This window comes from Cygnus olor, chromosome 6, assembly GCF_009769625.2.
Source record: "Cygnus olor isolate bCygOlo1 chromosome 6, bCygOlo1.pri.v2, whole genome shotgun sequence".
In the NCBI taxonomy this organism is placed as follows: Eukaryota; Metazoa; Chordata; class Aves; order Anseriformes; family Anatidae; genus Cygnus; species Cygnus olor.
In genome coordinates, this window is record NC_049174.1 from 10,568,007 (window position 1) to 10,581,334 (window position 13,328).

Below are 13,328 nucleotides of genomic sequence, written 5' to 3' on the forward strand. Positions count from 1 at the left end.
CCTACCTTCAGATGCAATACAGCCCCTGGACTATACTGAGGCACTGCCACTTGTTTCCTTCCTCCTGCTGCTGTGCAGATGGCATCACTGGGCAAGGCTAGCAGTATGCTATCCTTGTGGGAGCACTGAGACAGCAGAGGAGGCAAGCCTGGTCCACAAGCCTGTTCTCATCACCTAGCGATTACAATCCTAGACAGTGAGATGGATGGTACTGGTACAAGGGCAGAACAAGGTCAAGCATTGGCTTCTCAGCAATGTAACTTGGATATAAGAACAGATTAGCATTTTGTCAAGCTGGAAGTAAGAGTGCTGTCAATATACAACAGTAGAAGGAAAAAGGCTGTGCTTCTATTACTGACTTTTTATCATTAATAACTGTTTTCAAGGCGTTAGACATGTCTTCTGAGGTCATTTCAAGTATATTCAGTGTCAGTCCTGCTCCCCGTGACTCTACTCGCTTCGCGTTGTCCATCTGGTCTCCAAACAAAGGCATTAGTACCATTGGCACTGCATTGCATATACCCTCATAAACACCATGTGAGCCTCCGTGGGTAATAAAGGCACGAGTCTTAGGGTGAGCTGTGGAAGAAAGAGAGACTTGCTTAGCTATTTGATCCATTAAGTCATGGTAACACATCCCTGAGGAAAAACTTACACAAAAATGCCATTGATGGGTGTACATCAAGACAGTCACATGTATCATTACTTATGGGCAAACTTAATGCTGCAGAGAGCAGGACGTTATGGGAGACTAAATGAACCATGGATTGTAGAGCTCCATCTTGCTTTGAGTAATCTCTGAAAAGCCCTGTATAATCCTGCACAGATTTTAGGATAAAACCACAGCCAAGTGAAGTCAAAGTCAAATAAAAAACCAGAGTCCTTGCTTGCTTTTTTACCATTTCCTCCATTTGCTGGCGTTACAAGTCTCCCATGGCTGAGCCATGTTGTCTAACCAACAAATGCACTCCAGGCAATAACACATACAACATCACCACTTTAAAAGTGCAAGGACCTGTCTGGAAGTGCTCACTTGAGGAACTTAAATCACCTCTTCAGTCTAAGAGACAATGACATGCCAAAAATCATGGCTGGGTGTTGAGACTGGGTAGTCAGAGACAAAGCTCCCCATCTTCAACAGTAAGGTAATCAAATGGTGGAAAACCTTTCCAAACAGTGTTGTTTCATAATTTTGCAATCTTGAAATTGCAATCAGATATGTTTCTAAATGACAAGCTCTGGTTCAAACAGCCAAGTCTGTAAGGAAGTCCTGTAACCCACAGCGATACAAAGAGTCAGCACAGATGATGGTAACGAGGGCCTGCACCTACATTATCAGATTAAAAGAAACCAGCTGGCATAACCCAAAGCATCTCAGACCTACCTAGAAGATCATTCTGTGGCAGCCATTTGACAAGCTTTACATTCTTCGGCAGGTTGGAGGGCACCTCTCCTGTGTATCGCCACAAAACCTTTGAAGGGAAGGAAACACAATGTCAATTCTTAGCAAACAGCCTCTTAAAGCTCCTCAGCTGGTTTGAAAAGCACAGCTAAAGGCATCTGTGGTGCACAAAATTTCTTTCATCAACAGCGGTGCAGAGCAGCAGGATGATGTTTTCTTCTGGCATCAAGGAGCAGGACTAAGGGAGGACTGAGCACCCCGAAAGCCAAAGGTAATCTTACACTATATTTGAGTACAGTGTTGGATTGCTGTGCTGGAAGCAGGAAAGGGTAACTGTACCGTCTGAGGGACTGATCCCAAAGCATCTGCGATTTCTCTGGCTTTGTTCATAGGAATGTCAGAGACCATGGAGCCCAGTGAGAAGACAACAATGCCGTGCTCTCCAGAAGCATTCACGATGGCTTCGAATTCCTGTCAACACAAAGCAAAATCCTTACTTACTTACTTAGTCAAAATCCTTACTGTGTCATATGTGGTAACTTTTGTCAGGTTTCCACAAAAGCATCTAGAAAGGCAATAAAATGAATAGTCAACATAGCGAGAACTATGACTAGGAAAATTGGTTATCTAGAAAATGAGGCCTGGGGAAAAAAATGGGTGCAGGCTGTTGAGTGAAGGTATGTAGGGGTATGAGTGTTTGCAGAACTGGAGCCCAAACCAAGATTCAGAATGGACATGACAAATAAAAAAAAAAAACAAACAAAAAAAAACGGCTGTGTAGCAAAGTCTGCCTGCTCAAAGACATCAGTTTCTGTGAAATTAAAAAGATGGTGTACCAATTCAGCGGATCAGTTCATTATCATACTATTCCTGCCAACCAATCTGTAAATTGTGTTTTATTTTCACATTTATTGAATGCCAGATGAGCTGGATTTAGAGTTGATATTCTTCTTTTCAGACCATGCAGCTGCAAGAGAAGATTAAGATTTTTAAGTGTTCTGAAAGTACATAGCTTTAACTTATTGTATCTGGAATTTTGGTCTATTTTGACTGTGATAATATTGAACCACTACCAATTTTATTATCTGTTTTGTCTGTTTGATTTAAATAAAAGAGGAGCTAGAAGATCTGTCACTGGAATCCAAGAGCAAAAGGATTTTGATACAAAGACAGCCAAAGGCTGGAGTGAAATTCCTGTGCCATAGAAAAATATTTGGTAAAGCCAGGGAAGGAAAGATGAAACCGGAGGGAATTGCTGTGAGCATCAGAGTTAAACAAGTGGAATAAAATGAACTGAGCCTAGCAATTGAAATGTAATCTCCAGGGCCTGAGGGGATAACTGAGACTGACTCCCTGAGGTTTTGCTCTGTTCTGTATTTTTGTGGCTGACGCTTTCCTTTAGGCTGAATCCCAAATGGAAGGAACCTTTGAAAGCTTGCCGATACCAGCATGCTGAGCAGCTGACCTGATGCTCTCCTAAAGGCAAACAAGGTGGAATGTAATTCAGACTTGGTTCTGTCATACCAGCTGTCTCCGAAAACAGATTCTCCATTAAGTCATCGCAGATAGCTGGTTGGGAACTTAGGGCCCAGCTCTGTGTGAACTCATGGGCATCTGGGCACTGCAAAATCCTCCCAAGGTTACGGATGAGTTTTTGGCACACAATTCTTTGGCCAGTGGTTACTTGCTTTCCTTAGTTCCTGTTGCAGTAGAGCAGATACAGCTATATTTTATGGGGCATGTTTAGCCCCATTTATTTTCTATGGGACCAGTCACATCAGTTTTACTCTGTTCTTTAAAGGTTTTTCTGTGCCAAGGTCTAATTTCTGCTCAGAAACACCACTACCTTTATGAAACTTTTTGCAACCCTCCTTTGAGAAATGGTGGATGCTTGCTGAAAAATAAGAGAAAGCTGAATGAATTAGGAGGAAGTGGGAAGTGGCAAATATCCCATATTTAACAAGTTTGGTAGAGTTCAATCAAAATACACTTGCAGTCCAGATTTGGGACAAAGTATTTTACTCAAAATAGGCAGAGCTCTTGCTGCTACAAGAGAGAAGGAAGGATTTCATTCACGTCTCTGAAATTCCTGCAGAACTGGTCATCTGCTCAAGGGAAGAGATCTTACCTGGTGTGCTGCATTACCCTAGGTAGCAGCAGTCTTGTAAACAGATATACAAAACGAAATTACTGGCAGATGGAAAATACTGGTGGCAAAGGAAAGGAGAAGCCCAGCTTTTCATGTATACTTGTCTGGCTATCTTAGGGGTCTTCCACAAAGTGATTTACTCCTCGTTGAACAAGGGATGAAGAGGTGCCAACAGCTTTCCTCAGCCCCCTTCAGCTTGCTAGCCTGTTGCTGTTTGTCCCTGATAGGAGCCCCATCTAACGGTGGGAGGGAGCAGTGCAGTCATAGGCAAACGGGGAAAAAAAAAATAACTAACCTTTGATAACGGTTTTTCCTGAGTGCAGCTTATGCCTCCGATCAAGACCATGTTAGGCATGACAGGCCTGGGATACTCAAACACAAAGTCATATTTCATGAGCCAAATAGATGCATGGCTTAAAATTTCTAGCAGTGTTGCCTCTTTCTGAAGGAATTCTTTGATCAAAAGATCATATGGAGAATAAAAAAAACTACAGGTTAGGGAACTGCTCAAGCTAACGATGATGTTGGCCACGCGCTGGAGGAACCCCATGCGATCACTGTAGCGTGTGAAGAACCTAGGAATGTAAGAAGGAGGATTTGGGCAGAGGGTAGCATGGAAGTCCAGGCTGCACGGCAGTCCCCGCAGCAGGTACACAGAAGGTATGGAGAGATGTTCGGCCAGAATCTGTCCACATGGGAAAAAAGGATCCATAAAAACAACATCAAATGTGCTTTCTTCAAGGTATTTAATCAGCTCTTTGTCAGAAATAAGCATTTTGCAGGATTCAAAAAACATCGTTGTAATATTTGCCACTTTGGAGAATTTTTCCAAGAAGGGTCGAGGTGTGAAACTCTTATAGCCTAGCTTTTTAAATTCTGCCTCCAAGTACTCCCTGGTGTAAGGCACGGAGTATGTTTTCATGGTATAATGCACTGATGAATCTATCCGCAGATTTATCTCTGGCGCAACAACCACTATTTCATGTCCTCTATGCCTGAGCCGCTCCACAACCGGCCGCATGCTGAGCCAGTGACTGCCATCGATGGGTACAACTAAAAGCTTTCCACCTTCACAAAATATCCACAGGAGAAGGAAAAACACAGCCCTGGAGGCAAGAAAATTAAATCCCGGATTCACAGAGGCCATTTTCCTTGCACTGCAGAATGTCAGCAAGGTTTTAAGTGGACGCAGAACTATTGTGAGGAACAAAGGATGGCTCGTGGGGTACTTTGCTCTTCAATTTTTATGATGGTAAATGTTTAATTCCCAATGGGCTGAACGCTAGCAGAAATTTGGGTAATCTTTAACTTTGGGTAAAGGTTGCATTTATTTTCTGTGCACACAGTGAAGGCTTTAGGCAAACGGGTACCACGGGGTAAAGTTGAATGTTTGAATTAACATTAGAGCATTCAAATGCTTGAGGGAGAGACGGCCAGCAACAAGCGATGCATTGCACTGAAAAGCTGAACGGAGTCATGAATGGGAGGCAGCACTAGCCAGGCAGTCACTGTCACTATCCAGGGACTGATATCCAGTGAATTATGAACTCCCAGCCTTGAGTCTGTTCAGATGAGTGGATGCAATACTTGTCACAGGAGTCTGACCTTTGGAATATTTTGTGCCATTGAGGCAGCCTAAACAAGAAGTAATGATTGACAGAGATTTGATAGCCAGGGTGCTGATAAGGTTTACCTTCAGATTTGTTTGTATGTAGTAGCAGTTATCAAAGTGAAAGCCCTGGGTCTATGGTAGTAAATGTGATGCAAACTTGGCAATTACTTCTGCGGTTGCAACACTGCTGTGGTCTGAAATACAAAATAAATGACTGACATCTGCACTATTTACGCAGCCCACTAGGGAGATTTAGACAAGTTAGGGAGAGTGGGTAGATAGTTACAAACCTGAAGGCTTCTTTTTCAAATCATCCTCTTATACGCTGTCTTACATTGCTTCTTAGAAATTCAGAGTCAAAAGATCTCCCTTTCCTGTGTTTGATTGCCTGCCCTGCTAGGTTTTGGGGTATTCAGCCACATTATCAATCTCTATGGCACACCATAAGTGCCTGGGTTTACGCACAGAGTTAGTTCTACATTTCCACTCTTTGTCCAATCAAGTCTCCTGCAATTAATCAATATTCCTCTTCTGTTGTGGATATTAAATCTTCTGACATAGAATTATGTTGTCATTTATCTAAACACAGCATACATGCCACAAGTGTCTAATTTTATGGCAATATGCTTAGGCCAAACTGAGCCATACCCATGCTGCTACATACCTTATACAACTCCACCTAAGCTTTCCCTGACAGAAACCCTTCAGGTGCTTGCAATGCAGCAAAGCTAGGTTCTGGTGGCCATCTATCAGAGCCTAAACTTCCAAATCATGCCATCCTGGTATTCAATTGCGTATCATCTCAAGCATAAATGTAGAACGAATACAGGAAGCACCTAAAAAAATCAAATCTTAAATTATAACTAATAAATGCTGCAATACTCTCAACTTAAACAATGACAAACCTCTGGTAATGGTTTATTCTGCTCACAGTTGATGCCTCCAATATAGACCATATTTTGGGATTATTGGCCATGTATACTCAAAAACAATCATAGCTTTTGAGTTTTTTCACAGAGAAATAACAGGACTGGAACTATTTATCAAAGCATCCATTTGCATTATGAGATAAATTCTCTTATTTTAAATAAAGCAGATAAAATAAATGCTCTGAAAACCTAACCAGGAGGTTTTTCACACGCTCTGTAAATATGATGTGATCTGAACTGGATGTGAAAGTACTTGTCACATAAGAAAAAGCCAGTGACTTCCATCCTGAGGCACGACCAAGCTGCCAAGCTCCAGAAAGAGAGAAAGAGAACAAGCTCAGCACGTATCCGGTACCTCCACATAACGGCCATGGGGCTGCTGGCAGAAAAAGAATTCCTTCCTATTTATCCCAATCAGTATGAAAGCAAAAAATAGTTGTACCTCATTTATGCCTTGATCTTTAATCTTTATCTCTACAAAATGATTGCTAAAACAGGTCGTTGGAGTTCAAAGATTACATTTTACACTGCGATAAAAGCATTGATACGAGTGCTATCAAAGGATGTCAGGCAAGAAGCATTTTCATGTACTTAAGTTATCTTAAATGATTTAGCACAGTTCACCATGGTCTTTGATTAACAGAGGTAGCAGCTGTTTGTAGAGGGATTTTCGTAAGTCAGGGCAGTTTGAAGTGACTTACTGTCCTGTGCCAGATTCAAGACTGCCCAACTTTCATGGCTGCTGAATTTCTCCAGAGAGCTTACCATAAAAGAAGCATATCGTTCAGCAGTATTGCACTACTGATATGGAAGTCCTAAAGCCCTGACTTTCCCTCCTGCACCTTTGCTAGGAGAGATGCCCAGAGTTCACCATGTCCTCAGCAGTAAGCGGGAGCTAGCACACCAAGCAGTGGTGTCACCAAAGTTTGAGTAACATATTAACCAAAAGCTTTTTTATATAAGCAATGACGAAGCAGAATACACAGTCCTTACTCAAGAGGAGCTACAAGAATTCGTAGGTGAGTGGTTTGAGGCTAAACTCCTTTTTGAGAGTTCTGATGCATCAGAAAACACAGTCCTTGGCCAAGAGGGGGCATTAGAGTTTTTAGGTGAGAGGTTCTGGGCCAAACTTTGTTGAAAGCTCTTAATAACAGCAACTTTTCAAAAGAAGCTAGTAAGGCTGGGCTGTGGTACGAGCCAATAGGATGTGCACCACACTTCTGTACTGTGGTCACCAGAAGAAGGGGAGGACAGAGCTTCCGAGCTGCTTCTGCGTGTACTATGCTAAGATTTTTAACGCAAAACAAAAATACCTATATTGGAAGTCCTGTTCCCTGTCACACTCTAAAGTAGCCTACAACTACTTTACAGAGAGAACGATGACAATGGAGTCAAGTTGCCTGGGTAGCAGCAGCGATACAGCATAGGGTAATGGCCACAAATGGCAGCTTGAGAGATTCGGACTGAGCATTTGGAAAATGCTCCAATGCTATTTACCTCCAGTGTTTTGAAAGCTTGCTTGTATAACACCACAGATTCCATGATCTAATGTTGAGGATAGTCCCACTCCAAGGACTTTTTTCGATATCCAGATCAGGTTGATTTGAGTAGAATTTAAGTCCCATATTACTCTTGAGAACCTGGGCTGAAGCTGCAGCAACTGATGCAAGGGGTAACAAGTGGATACCCAAGTGGGTGAATGAAATCGGTGACTGTAAACAAAGCACTGCCTGCAGATAGGGAGATCATGCAGAAGCACAGAAAAACTTTCAAGATAAACCTAGGAGAGTGGATATCTGCAGTTTGTGCCTGAAAGAAGGGACTGACCAAGCAGGTCTCATCTACCCTTAAGTCATGGAAAGGGAAAAGGTGGATGCCAAAAGTTTGCAAACTTACAAAAGTTATTAGACAAACTGGACTAGAAGAAAAAATCTCTAGAGGCCTATTGAGTACAACAATAACATTTCTAAACCACAGCCTGGAAACTGAGAGAACATTTTTGGGAAACACTACTATTTCCTCGCCCTGTTCTACAACACCTCTCTGCATATCTCCTGCTGCCTGCTGCCTGCGATTGGGCACTGCTGCTCCTTTGGTCTGACAAAGTATGACAGCTCTTGTGGAAGACCACACAGTCAACAACTTTTCTTCACTACTTCCAAGAAACATAATGAGCATCCTAGCTGGGGTTCAGCTTCCTTGACCTCTGGGTCAGAAAGAAATTAGGAAGTTAGTGCCCTCTGGATTCACAGACAGGAAGATGGGCCCATCTAAAACTATGTATAGGAATGGTAGCTGAACAAGAGCAGTTGCTGGCTGGAGAAGAGAAACTTTTATGTCTCCAACCAGTCACACCTGAAAGAAGAGAGCACTGAGCAGTTTCTTCATTCTGTGCACGTCTGCAAGAATTGGCTTGGAGCAGCCAGGAGTGATGGGAAACCTTGTTCATGGAAGAGCTACCTTTGCCAAAGGTACCTGATTGTGATAAGCACAATCCAAGGCTAATACTAAAAGTATCCTAAAAGGTTTATTTCTGTAGGAGGTTCTTCATGTAGTACAAAAAAAATTAAAAATTTAACAGAGGTAGACAGAAGGTATTCTGTCATGTGGCAGACAGAGAGTTAGGTGCACTACCTATGTGTGCATCTTCACATTTCAGTGATAAAGAGGAAAAGATCTCACTGTGACAAGGAGATGCAGCATTACATATACCCTGATGTAGCAGTATACAACCAGGTAGTTACCCCAGAGTAGCGGATATCCTGTTATCGCTACCCTATGCTAACGTATAAGGGGCCCTCGGATCTCGTATTTGATGTATAGTCCCTTCCACATAGTCTTTAAGCTCTGCTAACATTTCAGTCAAACATGTATCTATCTGTGTAAGACTAATATATAGTGCCATAAAACAACATTAAAGAGATTCAAAACAATCAAACAAACAAACAAAAAAATAAGGCTAACAGCATGTTCATAAAAATTCAAAGGTTGTGTCACGGGATTTTAAGAAACACACAAACACCTGCAACTGATCCATGTGTATATAAGTCCAGAGACGGAAGTCCACTAGTGGAATTGTAAATTCAGCCCTTCCAAAGGCAAAGGCAAAAAAAGAGATATTTATCAGGAGAAAGTAAAGCTAAAGTACAGAGTTGAGTGCCAAGGTTGTACACTGTAAACAGCACTGTAAATATCCCCAGCTGTAAGAATCAATGGTTATCTATTTGCAATTCTACAATTCCTGGCAGTCACAATGTACCTCTTATTAACCACCAAAATCCTTTTTTAAATTCATTTACAGTTTTTGTCTACAGAAAAAAAACTGCTGGTGGTGAGCCAGGTTTTTTCGGTACATGCTGTCAAATGTACTTCCTTTTGTTTGCTTTAAACTTGCTGTCTCCTCATTTCACTGCTAGTCATAGGTCAAGTACTGGGAGAAATGATGCATATCAGTTCCCCTTTCACCTTCTTTACACTTTCCAGGATTTTATAGACCACTGTTATAGATCCTCTGTCATAATTCTTTTTACAGGTTTGTCTATACAGTTTATTTCATCTCTGCCTTTCTAGATGGAGTGCCTAGTTTGAATACTCTTTAAAATGCTTCATTTTTACTGTGTGAGGTTCAGCTTTTCCTTAAAGTTAAATCCTATTTCAACGCTTTGCAAATTCAATATCTGAAAAACTTTACAGGAACTTATTTCTAAAAATGCAAGGTACAGTGTTGCTCTGAGAACCACAAAATATATTTGAGTACACATAATAATTTAAAAAAAAAAAAAAACTTAAATAAATTCAACTTTGATCTTAGAAGAATAAAGTAACCCAACATATTTAAGTTTTAATATGCCTATTTTTACTTCAAATAAGGAGCATTAATGATTAATGGCACGGGATATGCAAAAAAAAAAAAAAAAAAAGCCACAGGTTGGAGAAATGGGCCACCAGAAACCTCATGAAGGTCAGCAAAGGCAAAAGCAAAGTTTTTGTTAAACAACCACCCTAGTGAAAGGCATAAAGAACACAATACCAGGCTCTTCTCAGAGATTCACAGTGACAGGACAAGAGGCAGCAGACACAAGCTGCAAAATGGAAACTTCCAATTTGATTTAAGAAAATGTGTTCACTAGAAGGGCTGGTCATAGAAGACGGTGAACTTGGTGAGACACAGAATGGAGCAACCTGAACTGAGTGAACATGCTTTGACTCCTGCTTATTCAATCCTTCTGGTTGGATGAGGCCTGCAAACATCCTTCATGCTCCAGTATTTTCTGAGTTTATTACAACTCAAAACATCGAGAATTTTTTTTAAAGAAGAGGGAGGGATAGAGAGGAAATCAGAAATGACAAGGCAAGCCATAGGCTAAGCAAAGGTCACCTTAAACAAAATTCTCTCATGCAGAAGATGCTTATAAATGGCAAACACCACAACAACAGCCTGAGTGGAGAGACCATGAGAAACCTGCTCTAGAGTCAAAGCTGGCTTTGAGCAGAGGGCACATGACTAATGAGGAGTTTCCCAGAGGTAATTTAATTTACAACACTTCCTTCATTTTTACACCGAGATATTCAGATGTCTTCATTGAAAGAAGTACTGGCACCTCTTGGTAAATGAAAAGCAGCTTTAAATGCTTTTACTATCACCCACTTAAAGAGACTTTCTAACAAACCCTGTGTTGCAGCTTCTCAGTGTGCATAAAATCCCGCAAGAATGACAAGAAAAAAACAGAGTATGACCCACCTGAGTTAGCTTCCTGTGAGCACAATTTACTCCACTAACCAAAATCATGTTGGGCATCAGTGGTCTTGGATAATGTAAAACAAAGTCTAATTTTATGAGCCAAATGGAAGCCTTGCGTAAGAGATCTGGCACAGTCACGTCACGCTGAAGGAACTCAGAAGCCAGTTTGGAGTAAGGTTGAAAAACAACATCACAGAGAAAAAAATTGGGGATGTCAAAGATTACATTCTTCACGCGCTGGAGAAAATTCATGCGGTCTGTATTGTCTGTAAATACCCTGGGGACATAAGAAGGGGGATTGGGACACTGAGTGGCTTCAAATTCCAAGTCACACGGTATTTGCTGCAAATAAAACACAGAAGGAACTGAAAGGTGCTCAGCCAGTATCTGCCCACAGGGTAGTATTGGATCTGTAAAGAGAGCATCAAACTTACTCTCCTCAATATATCTGATAAGCTCTTTGTTGTACAGTAAGTGTTCACAGGTAGACAGGAACATGGCAGAAGTATTTTTCACACCCTCATACGTTTTAACAAGTCTTTCCAGGAAGGATCCTTCTTCAAATGTTTGCTGTCCAGTTCTCCGGAAAGTGGTATCCATCTCTTCCTGCGTGAAAGGGACTGGGTACATTTTCATAACAAAACTCTTTGTTGGCTTTATGTATAAACTGACTTCTGGTGCAACGATGACTATTTCATGCCCTTTCGCCTTGAGACCGTCCAACACTTCCCGCATGCTGAGCCAATGACTCCCATCTACGGGCACCACCAGCAGTTTCCCACCAGCAGCCAGACTGAGCATGGACAGGAGCAGAACCAGCGTCACTGCGACTTGTGGATGAGAAGCTGGCACCGGGGCCATTCCTGCAGAAACCCGGTGAGTGCTGCCCAGAAAGAAGTCTGCAGGCAGCACTGAAGCAACAGCACCATCTCTGTGCTTTTAAGCGATTTGTGCTACACCATAACTTTTGATCCTCAGAGGTATTTACTGTATGGTAAATGTATAATCCTTGATTTCATAAAAGGCTGGATAACAAGTACTAAGTTCAGCCAGCTCCATAGGAAGGTGGTACATGTAGTGAATACGTCAGAGAAGCAGCATCTGTTTCTAGAAAAGGAACAATAAAGTGTGACCCTGGAAGGAGGCAGGGGTGGTTCTGGGTGGAGTTGTGCTTCTCATACCCTAAGCATCAGGGCAGTACTAGCAGTCCCTGCAAAGACACAGCTGAAGAAGAATTTTGTTTAAGGTTCCCCATGAGATGTGTGACAGTCTGAAGTACTGGACTCAAGAATAATTAGTATCCCTTAGGGCTGGTGCATACAACATGCTTTTCTATTATACAACAAACTGTGCCCCTTGCCATGAAAGCTGGAAGAACTGGAGGACAGGGCTGTTCTCTCTTAGGCCTTTTAAGGCTTCTTTAAAATGATTTTTCCTCAGAGATCCTCCATAGGACATGTCTATTGATGTTTTCCTTTGGGATCAGTGCTGGGTCCATCTCCTTCCTTTCCTCCTTGACGTTTATTGGGAGACGTGCTCTTGCACCTGCAGGGTCAACTATTTCATACTTGCTCTGCCTACACTCATTTGCAATCATACAGAGCCACTGACACCTACCCAGCAGCACCATCAGCAGCTCCCTGTGTGGGGTGAGAGGTGTGGGAAAGAATCAACCCTGCAGTGATTTGACATTAGGGAGGAAAGTGGCAGCTTCTCAGACAAAACATGCTGAGCGATGCATAGATAAACAACAGTTGCTGTTGTCAAGAAATTAAGAGCATTTGTATTACCATGACACAGCAACACCGAGGCAAGTTGGTGTGGCTAATAAAACAAGACAGTTCTTCATGTGCTGTCAACCCCTTCCCAGAGAGGATACTATCAAATACACCTTAACCAAGGGCCTGAAATTGCACATTCAAATCTTCCTGCATCCTGAGCTGCTAGTGATGCTTTGCTCATTGGTGTCTGACCGTACTCTCATGAGTAAATTGCATTATAGCAGAAGATCAAGCTTTTCACGTCCCTTCAAAATGATTAGCTCCACTCCCTGACTCACACTGGGACAGGGACTTATATCCACACATAAATTATCTGAATGCAGGACTCAAATGCATACAAAGTTTGCAGATGACATTAAATTAAGAGGAGCTGTTGTCTCCCTTGAGGGTGGAGAGGCCTTGCACAGAGATCTTGACAAATTAGAGAGCTGGGCAATCACCAGCCACATGAAATTTAACAACAGCAAATGCCATATTCTGACCTGGGACAGGGCAACCCTGGCTGTATGTATAGACCAGGGGATGAGAGGCTGGAGAGCAGCCCCACAGAAAGGGATCTGGGGATTCTGGTCAATGGTAAGCTGAATGTGAGTCAACAGCATGCCCCGGGAGCCAAAAGGACCAGCTGTACCCTGGGGTGCACCAAGCATGGCAGTGCTAGCTGGTTGAGGGAAGGGATTGTCCTGCTCTGCTCTGCACTGCTGCTGCCTAACC

The 13,328-nt window shown here is 42.2% G+C and overlaps 1 protein-coding gene across 3 annotated transcripts in view; it reads right to left on the reverse strand.

The window, feature by feature from the left end:
• LOC121071918 (UDP-glucuronosyltransferase 1A1-like) overlaps positions 1-13,328 on the reverse strand; it is a 30,161-nt gene that overhangs the window by 1,774 nt on the left and 15,059 nt on the right. Inside the window, exons 1-5 of one of the 3 annotated variants that reach the window (XM_040560815.1) lie at positions 10,972-11,767; positions 3,847-3,987; positions 1,742-1,873; positions 1,385-1,472; positions 360-579 (exon numbers count right to left, since the gene is read on the reverse strand). In XM_040560815.1, the coding sequence (XP_040416749.1) occupies positions 360-579; positions 1,385-1,472; positions 1,742-1,873; positions 3,847-3,987; positions 10,972-11,694 (1,304 nt within the window). In that variant the 5' untranslated portion in view covers positions 11,695-11,767. Of the gene's footprint in view, positions 1-359; positions 580-1,384; positions 1,473-1,741; positions 1,874-3,846; positions 3,988-10,833; positions 11,768-13,328 lie in introns of those variants that run through there. The other 2 variants (XM_040560813.1, XM_040560814.1) reach the window with 2 other exon arrangements.